The 20,039-nt window shown below is 51.9% G+C and overlaps 3 protein-coding genes across 4 annotated transcripts; 1 reads left to right on the forward strand and 2 right to left on the reverse strand.

Annotated features, from left to right (window-relative positions):
• Positions 1–5,396: 5,396 nt before the first annotated feature.
• LOC103526149 (F-box only protein 2) lies at positions 5,397–10,380 on the reverse strand. Its single transcript, XM_030463617.1, has 6 exons — positions 10,333–10,380; positions 8,775–9,049; positions 7,992–8,118; positions 7,802–7,897; positions 7,305–7,440; positions 5,397–6,936 (listed from the first exon to the last, which is right to left on the reverse strand). Exons 2-6 carry the CDS (start codon positions 9,022–9,024, stop codon positions 6,802–6,804), a joined length of 744 nt encoding a protein of 247 aa, XP_030319477.1. The 5' UTR covers positions 9,025–9,049; positions 10,333–10,380; the 3' UTR covers positions 5,397–6,801.
• On the forward strand, positions 10,374–13,751 carry LOC103526187 (F-box only protein 6). 2 transcript variants are annotated; one of them, XM_030463615.1, is made up of 6 exons: positions 10,374–10,492; positions 10,617–10,935; positions 11,421–11,547; positions 12,134–12,229; positions 12,560–12,695; positions 13,330–13,751. In XM_030463615.1, exons 2-6 carry the CDS (start codon positions 10,674–10,676, stop codon positions 13,474–13,476), a joined length of 768 nt encoding a protein of 255 aa, XP_030319475.1. In that variant the 5' UTR covers positions 10,374–10,492; positions 10,617–10,673; the 3' UTR covers positions 13,477–13,751. The 2 variants fall into 2 exon arrangements, with proteins under 2 accessions (XP_030319475.1, XP_030319476.1); XM_030463616.1 differs by lacking the exon at positions 10,374–10,492 and adding an exon at positions 10,501–10,507.
• An 847-nt stretch (positions 13,752–14,598) lies between these two features.
• MAD2L2 (mitotic arrest deficient 2 like 2) lies at positions 14,599–20,004 on the reverse strand. Its single transcript, XM_030463618.1, has 9 exons — positions 19,969–20,004; positions 18,418–18,469; positions 18,112–18,230; positions 17,944–18,015; positions 17,279–17,379; positions 17,060–17,154; positions 16,491–16,564; positions 15,346–15,438; positions 14,599–15,087 (listed from the first exon to the last, which is right to left on the reverse strand). The coding sequence occupies exons 2-9, from the start codon at positions 18,455–18,457 to the stop codon at positions 15,046–15,048; spliced, it is 636 nt and encodes a 211-aa protein (XP_030319478.1). The 5' UTR covers positions 18,458–18,469; positions 19,969–20,004; the 3' UTR covers positions 14,599–15,045.
• Between the last annotated feature and the right edge of the window lie 35 nt (positions 20,005–20,039).

Genomic DNA, 20,039 nt, shown 5'->3' on the forward strand with positions numbered 1-20,039 from the left:
TGGGTTTGGTTTTTTTATCACATTAAAAAAAAAACCAACCAGTAATTATGGTGGCAACTTGATTTCAGTTAGGGTAATTGGAGAAAATCCTGAGCAGGTCAAACCTTAAGGGGCCTGAGAAGCAAAATGTGGCTGCATAAATGTTTTGTGCTTTCTCTCCCAGCTCCTCAAACCATCCCAAGGTGGAGGCATTTCAGTGGGGTCTGAGGGGATCTCTTAATCCCCTCCCCTTACCCCACAGGAGAATTGTCATTTAATGACCTCATTTGCACTTGTGGGGAAGCTCCTGAGCTGGGGGAGTGAAGGGGGCTGGAGAGGAGAGTGTGGTTTTATTTAGGAATAAACCAGAGTGGTGCAGCTCAGCTACATGGAGCCTTCAGAGCCATCTGGGAGGGTGGGAGCCCTCTGCCCCTCCAGGCAGAGCCCTGTGTCCCAAAGCCTGAAGGTAAGGAGTGTTCTTCATATTTGGGGCAGGGGGTTGGACTCAGGGAGTTATTCCTCATAGGATGGGTTTGGCTGAGGTGGAGTTAGGGGATGCCTGGGAGAAAGATGCCCAGGGCCACCATTCCTTTGGTTGGATTCACTTCCCCAGGGCTTGGTTTGGACAGGATCAGGCAGCAGAGGTGTCTCAGGTGGCAGCTGAGACCTTGGACATGAAATGTCCCCCAGGGAGTCCCTGCAGGTCAGGGATGCTCTGGATCCTCTCGTTATTTCCAGGACAGAATCCCCCCACTCAGCTCTGCTGCTCCTGAGTGCAGGGAACCATTTCTGTCCCTTTTTCCCCTGTAAATTATTCATGGAACTTGACTGACCGAGTGCTGGGGAAAGGATTTGCTGTTCATTATTTACTGATCTCTTCAGAAGCACTGCACTTTTTTCTTCATTTCTGGTGGGGGTTTTTGTTGTTTTGTTTTTTTTTTCCCTGGGATCTCCTCAGAAGCAGGAGAAGTTTGTCCCCCTGGATTCTCAAGGAGTCCTTTGCCATGTGCCTTTGTTGTTTGCTCTTTATAATGAAGCTGCTGGAATTAATTCCTAAGCAAGGCAGTGCAAAGAAACCTCTCTGTCATTACACAGCCTTCAGAGCTGTGCTGAGCAGGTTTCCAGGTGGCAAACGAAAGCCTCAGTGGGCTCTGTGTCCATTGACTCCTGAGCTGATCGACTGATGGGCTCTGAGCTCATATTTTAGCTCTCCTTGATGTCTCTTACCTGGTTCCTGGGGTGAAAACACAGCAGGAAACCCCAGGTGAGCAGAGTGGGAAGGAGCCCAGCACTTGGCTGGGGTGCAGGCTCCCTCCTGAGGTTACCAAAACCCTGAGGATATTTGGATTAATACCCTTGGAGGTTTTTTTGCTCAGGGCTGGGGGTGTAGCAGGCTCAGTCCAGGCTGGGGCAGGGCTGTGCTAAAGCAAAGTTACCAGCTCATGGGAGGTAACAAAATCTGCTGGTTCAGAAGCACAGAGGTGTCTCCTGAGCTTTATTCCTGGAGCAAGCACTGCCTAGGTAGGGATTAGGAATTAAGGCATCCCATGGGGTTTTTTGGTGGCTTTTTTTGTTGGGTTTTTTGTGGTTTTTTGTGTTTTTTGGTTTTTGTTTTGTTTTTTTTTTTTTTAATGTTTAAGCTCTTTTGCCTTTTAGGCTTGCCTGCCTGTCTCCTTTCCCCACCTTTTTCCCACCTGCCCCAAATCCCAAACTCTCTGCATTGAGCTCCCTCCAGCAGCAGCATCTCCTGTTCTGCAAGGGATGTGCCAGACCAGAAACAAATCAGCTTTTCATTCCTCTGAGCTTCTGGGTGCTGCTCAGACCCCTCCAGGCAGAGTCCTGTGTCCCAAAGCCTGAAGGTAAGGAGTGTTCTTCATATCTGGGGCAGGGGGTTGGGCGCAGGGAGTTATCCCCCTGCTTCTGTCCACCTGAATCCTCTGTTTCTTGGCTTTCTGTGATTCCTCCTGGCACCTAAACCTGAGCTGGACCCAAAGGGGCTGGAACTGCATTTAAAAAGGGGGAGATTGGGGCTGCTACCTGGTTTTTTCTTTTTTTTTTTTAAATGTTGCTTAGAAACCAAACTCAGTATTACCCAGCTCCACCAGATCTGCAGTGCAGAGCTCATGGTGCAGAGGGAAGAGAGGGAGGTTTATTTTTAATTTTTATTATTATTTTTTTACTCTTTTCCTTCACCAAGAAATAACTCACTTTTCAGCTGTTGGAGAAGGTAGTAATTGATCTAGAGTTTTGCAGCTTGCCTTCTGGAATGGTTTTACTCTTAATGTAGGAATAAAACTCTGTTAGGTCAAAGACACAGCAATAAATACCAGAAGCACATTAACTTTAATATATTGGATTATTCCACTTGGTGGTGACAGGGAAAAAAAAAAGATTTAATTCCCCTGGCAATGCAGGCAAAGAAAATCACTTTCCCTGCCCATTTTTCTTCTGCTAAGTCATTTTTGTCCATCAATGCCAGCACTGGAGGCTTTGACAGAGTTTAATTTCACTTCTTATTCTTCTAACCTGGTGTGAAAGTAAGAAGTGTTTTCTCCACATAAATTGTTGACAAATTCACTCAATACCTTTTTTTTTCCCCTAGCTGCTACAGATTTAATCCCTGGTGGGATGGGGGGGTTCTTGGTCCTGTCAGAAAAATGGGGATTGTCAGGGGCTGGCAGGGTTGGGGGGCTCTGAGCTTTGCTGAGCTGTTCCCCTTTTTCCAGTCATGCTCCTGGTGGTTTCTGTTCCTTTCCCAGCTGGAGCCAGGATTTGCTTCTCCATCCCAGGAGTTTTTGTGCTGTTCCACCACCCTGCAGCACCTCAGCATCTGCTCCATCTCTGCACGATGTAGATGCACCCAGCAGGCCGGGGGGTTTCTCCCTCTGATCTGTCTGAAGTCTCATCAAATCCCGTGCATATTTCTTGTTCCAAGCCTCTCCTTGTTTTCTGGGCAGTGTTGGTGCTGTTTCATTTCTGTACAGTCCCTGCTTTTCCCCAGATTCCTGTTTTACATCAGAAAGAGGCAGAGAGGTAGGAGGTGGCTCTGCTGTGAACCAGGCAGGTACCAGAGAGATGGAGCTTGGAGAACAGAGGGAAAAAAAATAATCTCTCAGATTTTCTTTCTTTTCTGATTTCTCAGAAAGACTGAGAAAGACTTTGGAGGGGGTAAAGCCAGAAAGCTTTGGAAAATCCCCACCTGGATGGATCTGTGCCAGGAGTGATGTGGAGATGGCTGTGAGGAGGCAGGGCTGGGCTGGGGGGTGTCTGCATTGGTTTTGTCTGCAAAGTGGCAAGAGAGGCTGGAGAAAAAGGCAAGGTAGAGGCTCTGTGTGGTTAGCTGAGTTTCTGCACTGGGCTTCTCTGTCCAGGCAGAGTTCTCACTCCAATAAGCACAGCTCCTCCACCAGCACCCAGACTCCATCTGCTTGTAGCTGTCTCAGACAAGAAAGACTTCACAATAATCCTGCTGGCAATTAATTGGCTTTTGTTCAGCAAGGGTGAACAAGATCTCATCTTAATCTGTTTCATTATTTCCCCTTGTATAGCACAGTCAACATAAGATTAGGTTTAATTTACAAAAACATGCAAAGTCATTGCTCATATCTGGATCAGGATTTTATCTGCTTGGGGTGTTGGTGCTGATGAGGGGAGCTCTGTGGTGAGCTGGGAGTTTTTACCCTGCTGACTTGAGGACCTTTTGGAAGGCCTGCAGGAGCAGAGCTCTGGTATCATCCCTGTCTCCTGCCTTCCTCAGGGATGAGCAGCCTCTTCCTCAGGGCTGGGGGCTCTGCTGCTCTCAGCTCTCCTCTCCCTCTGCAACAGCACTGGGGAGAGACACAGGAGGAATTGCAAGGGGAAGCCCAAAGGAAAAGTATCACTACCCAGGAGCAGGTTTGTTAGGGGCCATTCCAGTCCTGGCAGTGCAGGAAGGACAAACTGATGGTTTCTGGGATGCCTGTGGGTTTATCTGTGCATTCCCTGATCTCTGGGTGCTGGTACAACTCATCCCACAAACCAGGCTCCCCTTCTCCCCACCAGTTCCCTTTCATGTCCATGTGCTGGGTGGGACACAGCTCCCTGCTCACACCCCTGGGTGTGCTGAGCTCCTGCTGCCATCACTGTGTTCCCCCCTCACCCATCAGCCCAGTGAGCACTCTCAGGACTTTTTTGTGGCCTCTCTGCCCTCCTGCTGATGCTGACTGAGCTGTGGTTACTGGGGCTGCACAGGGAGCAGCTCCAGCTGAGTTGCTGCAAGTGCCTGGAAGGGAGGTGAGCCGAGGGAACCAGAGCTGGGACTCCTCCTGGCATCCAGGGAAGGTGACAAAGTGGCTTGGGGTGCCAGGGCATGGTGCAGAGGGGCTGCAGACAGCCCAGCTCCTCTGGTGTGATTCTGCTGATCCTCAGGGGCTGGGTTGAGATAAAGAGAAACTCTGTAAGGGAAGGAGTGTGACTGATGGGAGTGATGCTCAATAAATCAGAGCCCTGGGACAGTGCTGGGGAAGCTGTGCTGCTCCCAGCCAGATCTGAGAGGAAACTTTCCCTGCTTGGTGCTTGGCATTTTAGAAGCCTTAAGACTTCCCAGTCACTGAAAATGCTCTTTCTGGACCTCCAAAGTGCCTGCCCAGCAAGGAAGAATCCTGAGGTCCTTTGTCACCCTTCTAGGGCAGGAGACTGAGCAGGACAAGGACAGGGTGATGGAACCAGCTCAGTGCTAACCCAGGGATGCTCACCCATCCCTGCTCACCCAGGGATGAAGGGCTGGGAATGGCTGAGCCACAAAGGCTGGGGGGTGCCCAGGAGATGTTTTTTCCTTCACTACCCACAAGTAGTTTCCAGTTCTTTGAAGGTTTTTTTTACTCCCAACAGGCTCGTGGACCCAAATGCAAGGAAAAGTCACTTCCCATCCTGTTTGTGGCCGTGCTCAGCTTGGCTGCAGCTTTAGGTTGGAAGCCTGAGGTGCAGGTGGGACCTCAGGAGGTGCCATTCCCAGCCTCTCCAAGCTGTTAGGAGAATCAGTCTCCTAAACCATCCTCCCTTTCACAGCTGGCTGGAACAGCTGGGCTGCAAGCCCCAGGGAATTGTCAGACAGTCTTCTGGAGGTTTTTCTTTTCTCCCTCATCCCTCCCATCCCCAGTCTTGAGTGCCTGGTGAGGAAGCAAACTCCTCCATCTGTCCACAGCCCCCCTCGGGTGGGTAATAATAGGTGTTTCACAGAGAAAAACTCAATTAGACTTGACAAGAGATAAATGCCAGAGCTCCCCTGCCAGGGCTTCGTTTTGCTCTGCTCTGGGGCTCTGCAGAAACTCACTGCAGGTTCTGGGATGAAGCAGAGGACACAAGCACCCAGCAGACACAGAAGAGCCACACAGAATTGTGTCATTTTATTCAGTTTACCTGGACTCTGGCTTGGCACAGCTGTGGTTGGGAGGCCAGTGTGTCCCAGGCACCCAGGTGCAGTGGTGCAGAAAGCCCAATGAAGCAAAATGTGCACAAAGTGAGCAGCTCAGCAGCTTTCTCCTTTGGCTACAGGTAGTAGTAACGTAGTAGTACACAGGTAGTAGCAGTACACTGCACTTGTGATGGTGCACTTTGATGCAAAGTGGCATTCAAGTATCTGTGTGCTGGCAGCCCAGAGAGACAGAGGGGCCCCAAAATCTCTGTGCAACACCAGCTCTGTAAGGGAGATGCTTTTCCAAGGGGACTGAGCAGTGGGGACAGGCTCAGGGAAGCTTCAGGGTCTGTTCAGGATGGTGGCTCCCAGCCCTGAGTGGTCCCAAGAGGCACCCATGGGAGCACATGCAGAGTTCTGGCTGTCAGGGGGATGGAGTGGGGCAGATGTGAGCTTTTTGCACACCCTGTCAGGGGGCAGGGAGGCCCAAGCTCCAGTGGGGATGTCACCAGCTTTCTGTGTGAAGAATTTCTCCTGCCTGCACAGAGCCTGAGCAGGGGCTGCTTGCACTGAAGGATGGGGAGGGCAGGAAGGGGCTTTGTTTCCATTTGTTTCCACTTGTTCCTGGGCCCCCTCCCCAGTTTCCTCCTAACCCCTTTCCCCAAGTCCTCCTCCTCTCTCTAGCAGCAATTCCAGGCCATTGCTGTCTGTCTGAGGAAGCCAAATGAAGCCCCAGAGAGGTTTTGGTTCCCAATATCAAATCAATTCTCAATAAATGGATGCTGGGAACAGTGTTAGGGACAAGGAGCCAATTCCTACTGCTTTGCATCATCATCATCACTACAGATTACACTGAGGATCAGAAAAGCACTTGGTGGCCAAGCTCAAGCTCCTGTGGGGCAACCAAGGATTTCTGTGGTTTATAAGTGGGAGAAGCCAAGGTCCTGGCTGCAGGTCATGGAAGCAGTGACAAGAATGGGACAGGGCTCTGGGTTTCCTTGTCTGCTCAGACAAAGTCTCTGCTTTTCTTTCTTCCTTTTCTCCCACTCTTGAACTTCCAGAAAATATGCCCAATGTAGCCCTTAAGGTTGAGGGGTGCCCAAGCCAGGAAACAGGCAGGGGGAGTGTTCCAGCTGGGGCTGAGGGCTCGGCAGCTCAGGAGAGGAGTAGGGGCTGCAGGATTTGGAGGTGATCTCATGTCCGTGGGGTTAACACCCCTGCAAGCAGCAAGGCAGAGGTCTCCTGGGGTGCACTCACAAATCTGTCACCTTCTCTGCAGAGTCCTCCTGAGGAAAGGTGGCTTGTGGCCCCTGGCACACACGTTGGGATGCAGGAAGGTTGGATGCTCTACAGCCCCCGAAGCAGCACCATGCAGAAACCATCCCAAGGCCACGGGATGCCCTGAGGGAAGTCAGCTCCAGCATGCAGGGCTAAGGCTCCACTGTCACCGTGCTGTTGGTGACACGGACACCATACCAGCCCTTCCAGAAGAGGCTGTCCTGGCCCCCGTGCTCGAAGCGGACGAAGCGGACCCCGGGCCCGTAATTGGAAAAGGTGTGGGAGATCTTTGGGAGGAGAGAGACAAAGGGGTTGTTGGTAAAACCACCAGGAACCTGCCCTGGGGGCACAGAGCCTTCTGCCTCACACCCACCCCCTTGGGTAACAGCTCCCATTTACAGTGGGAGTTACTGGGAGGAGCTTTGATGCCTCCCCCAGTTGCCCACCTCCATCCTACACCTGCACTGCTGGCTTAGCACATTTTTTTTCTATAAGGTATCCTGCCAGAATAATCCCTTTGGTCAATGAGAGGCTCCACAGAACACGACAGAACCTTCTCCTCCCCCAGGAGAACCCTCCTGCTCCTCTCTGCTTGGAAGTATTCCTGGTTCATGCAGGCTGAGTGTCCCCCGTGGTGCCCGGAGCTGTCACTCACCTCTGTCCAGCTGCCATCGTTGTCCTGGGGGATGGTAATGGTCTCACTTTTGTACTCAGCCAGAACATCCTCATTCTCTGAGAGCAGCTTCACCCAGAGCTCATAGAGGCACCCAGCATCCCTGCGTCCTGCATACCTGCAAGGAGAGCCCAGCTGCCAACCTCCCCTGGCTCAGCTCTGCACACCACTGCACCTTCCTGCATCCAGGCTCCACCCAGCTCATCAGGTTACTGGGCTCTTGCTTTGAGCTGGAAATCCATCCTTGTTCTTTCTCCAACCCATCCCCTCCCCTCATCCCCAGCAGCAACCTGGTCTCCAAGGCTGTATGCACCAGTTCAAAGCTGGGAGCTGCTGGGGGGCTGGAAGCCAAGACTCAGCCCTGCCTCCCATCCAGGGGATCCTGGCAGCTGAGCTTTCCAGGCCCTCCCTTTAAGGTTTTATCTTGGCTCTCCCTTCTCTCTCTTGACTCTGTCTCCTGGGGCATCCTTGCTACTCACCAGTCTTTTACCACAACTTTAGGCTGGGTTGTATCCATCAGCTCCTCCCAGTAGCCTTCAGCCCTCAGGTCAATGACCTGAGCCTTTCGACACCACCTGAAACACAAGGATTGGTGTCACAGTCCCCCCTTGGGACTGGGGCAGCCAAAAATGTCCCTTTTCCTCAGGGAAGAGAAGAAAGCAGCCTTACTCATAAGATGTAACGAAGTATTTGTGGACTTCTTCACTAGGGAATTCTTCTCCAAAGTCCCCAGGAAGCTCTTCAATTTTCCAGCCATCACCTCCATTCTCCACCTCTCCCCAGTGCTGGAAGTCTTCTGCAAATGGCAGAAAAGAGACTTGGATGAGATTGGGTTTGTGTGGGCCTGGAAAACATGCCCACCTCCCCCTGGAAGCTTTCTCTGGCTGGTGAAAGTCCCACTGTTAGATCCAGCACTAACTTTCTGTGGAGGCTGTGGAGATGTCTACTAAGTGGAGGAGTCAGGCAAAAAACTTTTATTCTGGCTGAACTCAATATTAACAACCTAACATCCCCCCCCAAGTGGTGATGTACACGTGGGCTTATTCAAGGAAGTACCCAAGTGAAATTCTGAACAGTGCTTGAGCACTTTCTGTATCATTACAAGGGAACAGCTGGGGGAGAGAGACTGATTTGTAAGTTTTCTCAGTTGCTAAGTGGTTTTTCTAGAATGGCCTTAACCAACCTTAACCATGGGGCTCTTCTGGTCTGAGCCAGAGGGAACCTGGATGCTGGAGGAAGCTGCTTACATAAAGTGGAAGTCAAGTAAAGCCCTTTGCAAAGGCTGATTCTCAAATGATCTGACTGTGTGCATTGAGCTGATTCTTGGGCAAGAAGAAAATGCTGCAGCCTGAGAGCAACTGAGAGGGTTTTTTTTCCAAAGACTGGAGGCAGCCAGTTCCTAGGGATGCCTCGTTCCATGGAACCACAGGGTTTGTTGTGCTGCTCTCTCACCTTCACCACAGGGGTTCCGGATGAGATTCCTCCTTTTCTTGCTCAGGAAGTAGAAGTTTTGCCAGTTCTCTGCATCCTCCTCTGCCTCTGCTCCAGCCAGCCCTTCCTGCTGACACTTGAGGACCCAGAGAGCAGCTCCATCAATCAGGTTCTTCCACTGGCAGCAGACCAGACGACACGCCAGCACCAAATCCACTGCAGGGATGGAGGCCAGGATTCGGATCAGCACTGCCTCAGGGAGGGACTCCATCCTTCAGCCAGGCTGGAGGGAGCTGCTGAGGAGGGAAAGTGAAAGGAGAGGTGACACAGAGGCCCTACAGACATAGGGTATGTGTGTGTGTCCCCTCGGTGATGTCAAACACTGATGGATTGGGAAGAAGGGAAAATAAAGATGTTATCTGAAAGTCTGAGGTGTGGAGGGGTGGATGGCTTCCTCAGCCCTGTTAAGTTAGTGTCCTGAAGCATTTGCACTTCACTTGGAAGTGAAGCCTTTAGCTAAATCCACCCCCAAAGTGTGGAAGTCATTGGCAGCTGCTATGGTGAGAGGTTCTTAGCTGCCCAGACCAGAATCAGCCCTGCTGGAAATCTCTGCTGCTGCAAAAATCATCAAAAAATGCAAAAATCAATCTGCTTCTCAGCAAGGACCCTTTCTGCAGAGGGAGGGAGCTGGGTGTTTGCTCTGCCCTTAAGAGCATCTCTGATAACAAGTGCTGCAGAGCAGTACCAGATATCAGTGCTGAGCATCTTGCCAGCTGCAGTGGTTTGCTCTACATCTGAAAGGTTTTCCCTCCAGGGGCTGGCACTTCATCTCCTTAGTTATGAGCCTTGGATAAAACAGAGGTCTGAGCACAACTGAAAATAGCTGATAATGCCCCATATTCCTTTTGGTGTCAGAAGTCTGTGCTTCACCTCCTTGTGCTAGTTCTGAATCCCAACAGCTCCCCAAGTCCTGGGGCTGCAGGGATGAGAAGAGCTGAGCCAGGTCACCCGTGGGGGATGCACCATGACACTGCTTTTATCTCAGCTGGGAAAGTTCCAAGACTGCAGCAAAACTGCACTGATGCTGCCAAACTCCTCGGGAATGAGTCGTTAAGGTTAGGAAAGCACTGAGGAATGAAGCAGGTGGAATATCCTGACAGGTAGCCTGGCAGTCCCAGTGCAGGTAAAGGGGGGAGGAGAGAGGATCCTAAATCTGGATGTCCAGACACAGAGGTACCGTGCCCTCTGTCTGCACTGCAGGGGGGAACTGTCATTGAAACCCCCCCGGCTTTTATGGCAGCAGCATTGCCCTTTTTTAACCCCTTTCCCAACCCTCAACCACAGTTCCGAAGGATAAAATCTTTTAATCTTTTTTTACCGAAAAAAAAAATAAAATCATGGGGGTTTTCCTGTGCTGCGGGGATTCCTCCTGCCTCACCCCCTCTGTCAGCTGCGGGACCATCACCGCTCCCCTCCCTCAGCTCCGCATCCCCCCCTCCCGCAGGGCTCCCGCACGCTGCCTCGCACCGCTGCCTCCCGCCCCATCCCCGCACCCCGGGCCGTCCGTACCGAACCATACCTGCTGGGCGGGCGGTTCCGAAGCTGTGGGCCGGGCCGGGCCGGGCTGCCTTGATAAGAGCTGCGGGACGGGGCGGCCCCGACCCCGCTCAGCACCGCCCCGCGCTCCGCCCAATGCGGAAGGGACGCGGAGGCTTCACATCCGCGTCCGGAACGACCAGGTTGGGCCGGGCCGGGTATGACAGCGGGGCCGGGGCGCTGAGTTTGGGTCGGGGGCATCCAGGGGCAAGGGGGTTTCGGTGCGGTTCTGTCCGTAAGGGTGACAATTGCGTTTATTCCCCGCAGCTCAGCGCTCGGGGGTTTTTCCTCTCCAGGCCGCCACCCCCCGGCCGTCGGTCCGTGATGACAACAACCATCGAGGACCTCCCCGAAGATGTCCTGGTGGAGCTGCTGTCGCTGGTACCGGCCCGGGACCTGACCCACAGGTGCCGGGCTGTGTGCCGGCACTGGCGGTACGTGGTGGATCTCAACACCCTCTGGAAACGCAAGTGCCAGCGGGATGGGTTCTTCGTCCTGAGTGTGAACAGAAGCATCTCCGACTGGAAGATCTTCTATCTGCTCTGCCACATGAAGAGGAACTTGATCAAAAACCCCTGTGCTGAAGGTTGGTGTCAGGATTCGTAGCAGAGCCCCCCAGCAGTGGGGGTGAGGCCGTGTCCTGCATCCCGTCGGGTCCCCAGGCTGATGGATCCCTGCTGGGGCAGAGCCACAACCTGCAGCAGAGTCACCCTGGGGACAAAGTGAGGGGTCTGAGGCTGCAGCCAGGAGAATCCCCAGAGCCACTGAAAGAGTTGGCTTCAGGATGAGAAATTCAGGCAGCTGGGGAGTTGTTGTTGTTGTCAGAGCCCTGATAAATATAACTACAGTGATTCCACGTTATTATTCAGTTTGTTGTGGCCACCTATTGTCCCAGCTGCTGACAGCCACATTACAAGTAATGGCTGCATAAAGCCAGGAGTCACTTTCAGCTGTTGGAACAACTGAAAAGCTCATCAGAGTAGGTTCCCAGCAGTCTGTAGCTGATTTATTTTTTTTTTTTTTTAACAAAAGCAAAGTGAGGCCCTAAGACTTTTTATCATTTGTTTTTAGAGGGCTTTCAGCACTGGACAATTGATAAAAACGGTGGAGATGAATGGAAGGTTGAAGAGCTGCCTGGAGACCATGGAACAGCCATGCCAGACCCCAAAGCACGGAAATATTTTGTCACTTCATATGAGTAAGAGCTGCATTCTGGAGCTGCATCCTCCTGTCTGTCTGCAGGGACACTGAGGCAGGGCACTGAGCCTTGGGTGGGACAGGTCCAGGTGTGGGTGAAGGAAGGAGCTCAATCAGGAGTCAGTGTAAAGGGAGAATTAACTACAGCATGTGCTAAACATCTCTGGCCCTACCAGGTATTGCCTTGAACTTCTTCACAGTCCCCATGGCATCCCTGCTGCTCTCCTGGCAAAGGCTAAGGCTTGGCAAGCAAACCAGACACACCTGAGAGGGGTAAAGAGTGGGAGGGGTGTTTGTTGTGCTGTAATAAAAGCTGTCAACAGGAGGGTAGCAGCTTTTACCTGCCCTGAGTTTCCTGTTAGCACTCTGTGTTACACAAGCACAGGGACCCCTCTTGACCCAGCCTATAGGTGACCATCCCTTCCATCTGGGCACAAAGCTGAAGTTCACTTCCTTGCTCTGGAAAAAGCCCTGGCTCAGCCTGGAAGGGCCTTCAGGGTCTGTTGGGGAGAGCAGAGCTGTTGGGGAAAGGATGACCACAGGGAAGAGAGGTGTGTTTTGTAAAGCTGGGACTGTTCCTCTTGCAGGCCCTGCTACAAGTCTCAGCTCATCTGTCTGAAGGAAGAAGGATACAGCAATCAGCTGATGGATGAGAAACGGCCTGAAATTGTAGTCAAGGACTGGTATGTGTAAGCATGGAAAACAACTCCTGGTATTGGTCTAAAGATGAGCGAGGCCTCAGGAGCTTTTCCATGCTATAAAATGGGTTCTTTATCCTTTGGGTGCTGTAGCTCTTGAGTAAAGCATAGACTGCATCTGTTCAGTGGGCTGGAGGAAGGTGGCAGTGCTGTGAAGAGCAGGAAGCTTTAGAACTTCTTTGGAGCTCCAGGGGTGCCATTCCTTTTCCTCTGGAGACAGGAATTCCCCTGGAGGGTGTTTTCTTGAACACTTCAAGGGCAGTAAATGCTGCTGCAGAGGCAGCCCTGCTCATGGGTTACCCCCTGCCTCTCCAGGTATGCTGCCAGGTATGACTGTGGCTGTCGCTACAAGCTGACTGTGAGGCTGCTCTCTGAGAATTACCTGGTCCTGGAGGAGTTCCACCCCAAGCCTGTGCGGATAGAGCAGTGGAGTGATGCAAGGTGGAGAGAGGTAAGCAGCAGCCCTGTGGACAGCAGTTTTTCACCAGTATTGTGACACCTGAAGGTCTTTGTCACAAGTCCCACGTGGAGCTTCAGCCTCCTCCATACACAGGGGCAGTGGGTCCCTGCTGCTGAAGAAGCAGGAGTGGCAGGAAAGGCACAGGTTGGTTTTGTTAAGTGCCCAGAGGGTTCTAAAGAGACCCCCCAGGTGTCCCTGGTATTTTAGCTCAGTCTCTTTAATTGCTCCTGGCTTTGACAAGAGCAGTTTGTGTTTTTATTGGACCAAAAAGCTTTGTTTTGTAACTACTACGTGGATGATAAAGTACTGCAGGTGTTAACTTTTCTGAGAGTGCTGAACGTGTTGAACTGGTTTGATGGGCTGCAGACTCCCCATTATGCTGTTGATAACATTCCTAATAATCAAGCTTAATGTTAGGTTTGACTTGGAGAGGATTTCAGGGTAGAAGGCTGAATGAGAAGAGGTTCTTCCCTCCAAAGCAGGGGGTGCAATGCACTTCCAGTGAAAAAGAGACCTAAAAATGAGCTTTTCCTCAGACCTAGACTTGCATCCCATCGTTGTCTGAGCTTCTAGGTCAGTGCTGATACACTGAGTCAGACTAAGAGGAATTTTCTTCTTTCTCCAGATGTCTCACACCTTCCAGAATTACCCAGCTGGGGTCCGTTACATCTTGTTTCAGCACGGAGGCCAAGACACCCAGTTCTGGGCAGGGTGGTATGGGGTCAGGGTGACCAACAGCAGCATCACCATTGGGCCCTACACATTGCTATGAAGGCACAAGAGTGTTTGCTTTTACCTCAGGACTGCACTGAGGTGGTCTCAGGTTCACTTGTTTGTCTGCACTCCCTGGGTTCTTCTTGCAGAACTTCTGCAGGCCCAGCCCTTTGGGAGGACTTCTGTCTTGCATCCTCTTGCACTATGGATGTTGCTGCAATTCCCCAGGAAGATAAGGACAATTAAATATGTCACCTCTTTGCTAGTTAATATGTCCTTGTGCTATAGCCAAATATTAACTAGAAAAGCTTTTTTGTTTATGGAACTTGTGATGGATCAGGCTCAGCTGTTTCATTTCAGATTACCAGTGCTGCTCTCAAGGGCTCTGCTTCAGAGCCACTCGTTTTAGATGGTATTTTCCTGGCTCAGATGGTGTATAAACACATGGATCTTTCCCATCAGACCTTTCACAGCATCAGGAATCTGCCACCCCTGTCACATAAATGCTGTGTCCCTGGTACCTGCCTTCCCTGCTGGAATAAACACCTAGAGACAGAGGAGATGAGAAATCCCTGAAGGTGGCTCCTTACAACCCAAGTGCCTTTTGGGGCTTTTTCCATGCTGCCCTTGTTCTGCCCAAGCATGGGAGTACCAGTATTGCACTGAGAGTAAGAGTAGTCTACTGGTTTGTACTGGACAGTCAAAATATTCATGTTGGGTGACTACATAAAATCTTAAAGCAGCACACGAGCTCAGGCTGGAGTGTTCTTGAAGTTTTTACTTGAAGGAAGCAGGAAGGGCTCTACTAAACTGACCCGTGGGTCACCTCAAGTTCTGTGACCCCTCTTTTCCACCCCTGTGTGCACAGAGCCAGTCCTGAAGCTTTCTTCCACCCCCTTGTATTTCCCTTGTCTGTTCTGTGCTGAAAGTTAAATTATTTGGCAAGTGTCCTTGCTGGGCAGACAGATTCCATCTTGGTAATGCCAGCTGTGGGTGAAAGCTTTCCCCTGGGAAGGGGAGGGAGAGGCTGGAGAGCCTGCTGGGGGCTGTCCCAGGATTCCACCCATGTTACAGAGGAGAATGGAAAAGTGGTGGAAACTCCACATAAAATACAAAAAAGAGAAACACTTCCTCACGTCAGGGCAGAGGCTGCTTTGGACACAACTCAGCCTCGTTCAGATAGGGTAAAATTTATGATTTATTGAAGACTCCTGGGGACAGTCAGAGGGGACAGACACTACCTAAGGCCTCACTCACCCTTGGGACGAGTCCATTGCTCTAGAGGAGCAGAGAAGAGGTGGCTGTGTCACTTCCAGTGTGCACTGGAGGTGAGGGCTGGATTTGCACAAACAGTGACTGCATCCCTGTCCTCCTGCTCCCAGGGATTCACTGCAACAAAACCTTTTTACTCACTCTCCCACACGAGGGCACATGGGAACAGGCTCTGGCTCCACATTCCAAGTCAGTTCTATGTACAGTGGTTAAGAGCACTTGAAATCAAGAGGCAGCAGCTGCTCTACATTCACCCAGAAGACCTGCTGAAGAGAGGGTGGGCAAGGTATGGTTTGTGAGCTGTCTCATTCCACTGGAAGATCAGATGAGGCTCCAAGGCAAGGCTGGCTGGAGATCAGGTGCCTTTGTGGGCTCTTTCCTCTACATACAGCTGCATCTGGAGGAGAGAAATCAGCTTCAGTTATGCAGGTAGGTAAAAGGGGGGAAAAACAACCCTGCAGCAGGCTAAAAAGGAAGAGTTTGTACCTTCCCTCATGAGCAGGGGGATTTTTATTGTGAGGAGTCTTGCCCTGTGTGAATGACTGTGAGATTGAGCTTGATTGCTCAGCAGTATTAAAGCTGTTAACTACAGAGAAGTGCAGAGCAGCCAGAGCTGGGAGGTGTTGGCAGGGTCAGCACTGAATGCTCTGCTCACCTTGAGGAGATCAGAGGTCATGGTTTTCAGGGGAATCAGCCTGGGGTCGTGCATGTGCACATCTTGTTCATCAGCAAGGATCCATGGGAAGTCCTGGAACACAAAGTGCTTTATTTCCAGAGGCTGGCAGGCTCTGTAAGGGGGGAGCTCTTTCTCAGCACTAGGAGAGCATTAACTGAGAGAGCTCTGAGGGGCTGAGGGAAGAAAGAGGGAAGCCAAACCTTGAGGCAAACAGCAAAACTCAACCCTGGCACACTGCTCTGTGCCTCCTCATGATTATCTTCAGTTACAGCATCAAATAGAATATTTGATTATAATATCTTGAATTTATATTATATTTATTATTATTAAATATTAGATTAATGTTAAATTTATATTAAATAAATATAAATTTCTACCAAATTATATTATTATTGTTATTATATTTGAATATATTAACCCACTTCACTTAACCCACATCTCACTTCTTTAAAACATGTACTCTTAGCTGTCCTTGAGCTAATATGTTCTGTTCATTAGCATTTAATTACAACTTAAAAATGCACAGGGCAGGGACTCCTCTCCCACCCTGCAAGGTCAGGGGCTTGCCTGCCACCAGTTTCCATTCCCAGATGATACAGAGCAGACTTCCCCTTTGAAACTATTTTAGTTTCTACACTGATGCTTTATTTATTGTGCCTAAGGACACCCAGAAGAAGTTTGCTAAGAGAGCAACTTCCCTGAACCTCAGAAGAGTTTCTTAAAATAACCTAGCTCTCTAAAGTGACCTGCACACTTACTTTCTGCAAGGTGAAAAAATGTATTTTTGCACCCAAACTGCAGCAGTTTAGGAAAAACAAGGAAAAGAAGGTTCCATAAGGACTGAGCCATCCAGACGTGCTGTGGGATGGGGGCTGCTCTGTGCTGTGTGAGTCTCACAGTACCTGGAAGTGAGCAAGCAGCTCCAACTCCAGGCTGGGCAGGGTGCCTGGGTGGGGTTTGTGTGTGGGCTCAGTCCCATCCTCACACGTTCAAGCTGTGATGTGTAATCTCCTGGATGAGGTGGGAATCTCAGGGATATTCCAAGCAGCTCCCAAGCCTTGGCATCAGAAGTGCCCAAACTCCCTTATTCCCAGTGTTTGCAGGCAGCAGGAGTCACCTCTCACCTTGATCACCTGGATCTTTTCCATGTTCCTTGTGGCAGCCTCCCGGGTGTGAACCAGAACTGTGAAGGTGCAACCTGGGAGGGAAACGTGCTCCAGGTCAGGGAGAATTCCCAGAGGATCAGACACAGCTGGGGACTCAAGCCCAGGCTGTCAGGCAGAGGGGACAGGCTGAGCTGGGGGGTTGTTAGAGGGGACAGGCTGACTGGGGGGTTGTTAGAGGGGACAGGCTGACCTGGGAGGTTGTTAGAGGGAACAGGCTGAGCTGGGGGGTTGTTAGAGGGAACAGGCTGAGCTGGGGGGTTGTTGAGAGGGGACAGGCTGAGCTGGGGGGTTGTTGAGAGGGGACAGGCTGAGCTGGGGGGTTGTTGAGAGGGAACAGGCTGAGCTGGGGGGTTGTTGAGAGGGGACAGGCTGAGCTGGGGGGTTGTTAGAGGGAACAGGCTGACCTGGGGGGTTGTTGAGAGGGAACAGGCTGAGCTGGGGGGTTGTTGAGAGGGAACAGGCTGAGCTGGGGGGTTGTTGAGAGGGAACAGGCTGACCTGGGGGGTTGTTAGAGGGGACAGGCTGACCTGGGGGGTTGTTGTCCAGCACAGCATCACACACACTGATCTTCAGGATGAAGGCACGAAGCAGCTGCTCCACGTGGGACAGCAGGGACTCAGAGCTGTTGGGGGGACAGCAGCTGTCACTGGGGTGCAGCAAAGCACCTGGAGCTGCTTCCAGAATCCAGAGGCAGGGCTGGATGGCAGGGGCTGGATGGCAGGGGCTAGCAGTAAGGGAGACTTTACCTGATGGACAGAAGAGGTGGCTGGGTGATCTCAAAGACAAATCTCTCCACAGGGTGGTGCTCTTTATCCAGGATTACCACTACAACTTTCTCCACGTCGTTCTGCAAGAAAGAAAACAAAAAAAAAAGTCCCTTTTTTTTTTTTTCTGCAGCCAGGGTGCTTGACATGCTTCTGATGAAGTGGGAGCAGGTTTAGGTGCTGTGGCTCCCAGCAGCAGCAGTCACCCGAAGCTGGAGCACTGTCTGATCATTCTTGATCAGAAAAAATGTTTTTTTTTAAAGCCATTTCTTGCTAGATGCAAAGTGACAGCTTTATCACTGAGGCCCAGGGAGCTGCTGACCTAATGCCACCCATCAGCCCTTATCCCAGTGCCTCTTCTTGCTGCACAAATATTCTGCCAGCTGGGTGCTTAAATGTTGGGACTGGTGAGGTGTGAGGAGATGGAACTGGAAGTATCCAAGTGCCCCTCCTGATATCCATGTATTAATTGGATTAATTGGCACCTAAATGATCAGCTGCAAGGCTGCAAAGCAAAGCTGGAGGTGTTGGTTTAATTATTATTAGTAACTTTATCAGCTGATATATTCTGTAGGGATTTAGTCAATAACCCCTGCAGCACAGACAGGATTTGTTCTGCTTTCCATCAGGCCCTGCCATGACCTCACCTTCTCCAGCAGAGGCTTCACACAGTGCAGGGTGTCCTGGATGTACTGGTTCAGCTCTGGGTGGCAGGACATCTGCAGGAAACACAGTGAAGGGTCAGAGCCATCCCTGTTAGGTAGCTCCCTGCTGTTCTGCCTCTCAGCCTCTCAGCTTCCAGGAAGATCTCCTACCTGGACAGGGACATTGTATTTTTTCCTCTTCTGGAAGATCCCAATAGGGTAAACTTCTCTGACATACAAGATGAGGTGAACAGCCACTTCCAGAAACTCTGAAAGGACATCTGCAACAACTGCAAAGCCAAAGGAAAAGCTGCTGAAGCTCCTTACAGAGGGGGAAGCACTCAGAAAAACTTTTTAAGGTCTTTTGCCTTGTGTCAAGTTCTCCCCCTTCCCCTTGGCTGCAGAAGGGTTGGGACAGAGCAAGCCCCCAGCCCCAGCAGCCTTCAGAGCCCCCCAGAGCTCAGCACAAGCCATTACCTTGCCCAAAGTTCAGGTCCTGCCTGGTCAGAGTGGTCATCCTGCCCACAGCCTGGACACAAGCACAGGAAGAATGTTTATTCCCTGGCTCCTTTATTCTGGATGCAGTCAGGTGATGGAGACACCAAGCTCCCTGCTGCCCCTGAGCTGGAGAACTCATAGAATCCCAGAATGGGCTGGGTTGGAAGGGAGCTCAGAGATCATCAAGTCCAACCCTTGCTCCACTCCCCCCGTGGTTCCCAGCCCATGGCACTCAGTGCCACATCCAGGCTCTTTGGAAATCTCTCCAGACACGGAGAATCCACTCCTTCCCTGGGCAGCCCATTCCAATGCCTGATCACCCTCTCCAGAAAGAAATTCTTTCTCATCTCCAACCTAAACCTCCCCTGGCACAACTTGAGACCCTGCCCTCTTGTCTTGCTGAGAGTTGCCTGGGAAAAGAGCCCAACCCCCCCCTGGCTCCAACCTCCTTTCAGGGAGTTGCAGAGAGTGATGAGGTCTCCCCTGAGCCTCCTCTTCTCCAGCCTCAACACCCCCAGCTCCCTCAGCCCTTCCTCACAGCAATTCTGCTGGATCCCTTCACAGCCTCCTTGCTCTTCTCTGGACCTGCTCCAGCACCTCAAGCTCCTTCCTGAGGGGCTGAGGGGCCCAGAACTGGACACAACTCCTCCTTCCTTCCCTCCCCTGCAGTGTTCAGACACTTTTCAGTGGCAGAAGGAGGATTTTGTTTCCTTTCTAACTCCTGTACTACAAGGGAGCTGCTCTGATCTCTGGGTTATTCTCACATCACTCCCATGAGACTTTGCCTTTTCAGCTCAGGATCTCTGCTTCCCTCTGATCCCACAACCTGGGAATCCTGCTGCTGCCCAGGCCCCAGGAAACCCAACCTGCAGAGAGGGCTGAGTTAATATGGAATGTGTCACAGAAGACCTATTGAGATCAATCTCCAGAATTCCCAGAGGCAGCAAGAAGGGAAGGGAAAGGGGAGAAAAGGAGGGAAGGGAAAAGGAGGGAGGGAAAGGAGGGGGAAAAGAAGAGGGAAAAGGGGAAAAAAAGGGGAAAAAGGGGCAAAGGGGAAGGGATGGGAAGGGGAGGGAAGGGAAAGGATCAGGAAGGGGAAATCCCACGCTCCCTTCTCTGTGCTTGTGAAGCCCTTTCAGGGAGGGGAAGCCCTCGGGGATCCCGTCTAACACGCAGTCCCTCCCCCCCGCCCGCTCCGTTTCTCCTGCCCCGACTCCCCCACCGACCCCGCACGGCTCTGCTGCCCCCGGGGAGGGCAAGGGGAACCCTGAGCACTCCCCCCGCACCCGGGCCGTGTCCGTAAGGAGCGGGCAGGCGGCAGGAGAGATCGCGGCCCCGGCGCAGTGACCCCGCGGTTCCGCCGCTCCTCAGCCGCCTTCCCTCCGGTGTTCCCGCCGCATTCCCGAGACCCTCCCCGCTCCCTTCCCAAACCGGGGTCCCGCAGCGGGCTCAGCACCGCTCTCCCTTCCCCCAGGGCCCCTCGGGGTCACGGCCCCGCACCCCGCACCCCGCACCCTCCCCGCTCCGTACCGGCACCGCCGGCGGTCGCAGCCCGGGCGGCGTCGCGGCTGTGTGACGTCACGGCGGCGGCCGCCCCAGCG

The sequence above is a fragment of the Calypte anna genome, chromosome 21 (genome assembly GCF_003957555.1).
Source record: "Calypte anna isolate BGI_N300 chromosome 21, bCalAnn1_v1.p, whole genome shotgun sequence".
NCBI classification, from domain to species: Eukaryota; Metazoa; Chordata; class Aves; order Apodiformes; family Trochilidae; genus Calypte; species Calypte anna.

Coding starts and splice junctions, on each gene's coding strand:
- LOC103526149 (XM_030463617.1), bottom strand. CDS start 9,024: ATGGAGTCCCTCCCTGAGGCAGTGCTGATCCGAATCCTGGCCTCCATC. Junction 7,898..7,991: donor TACTTCGTTACATCTTATGA/GTAAGGCTGCTT, acceptor CTTGTGTTTCAG/GTGGTGTCGAAAGGCTCAGG. Junction 6,937..7,304: donor ACGATGGCAGCTGGACAGAG/GTGAGTGACAGC, acceptor CTCCTCCCAAAG/ATCTCCCACACCTTTTCCAA.
- LOC103526187 (XM_030463615.1), top strand. CDS start 10,674: ATGACAACAACCATCGAGGACCTCCCCGAAGATGTCCTGGTGGAGCTG. Junction 12,230..12,559: donor GAAATTGTAGTCAAGGACTG/GTATGTGTAAGC, acceptor CTGCCTCTCCAG/GTATGCTGCCAGGTATGACT. Junction 12,696..13,329: donor GTGATGCAAGGTGGAGAGAG/GTAAGCAGCAGC, acceptor TTCTTTCTCCAG/ATGTCTCACACCTTCCAGAA.
- MAD2L2 (XM_030463618.1), bottom strand. CDS start 18,457: ATGACCACTCTGACCAGGCAGGACCTGAACTTTGGGCAAG. Junction 16,565..17,059: donor GCTGGACAACAACCCCCCAG/GTCAGCCTGTCC, acceptor TTTCCCTCCCAG/GTTGCACCTTCACAGTTCTG. Junction 15,439..16,490: donor AAAAGATCCAGGTGATCAAG/GTGAGAGGTGAC, acceptor TTTGTGTTCCAG/GACTTCCCATGGATCCTTGC.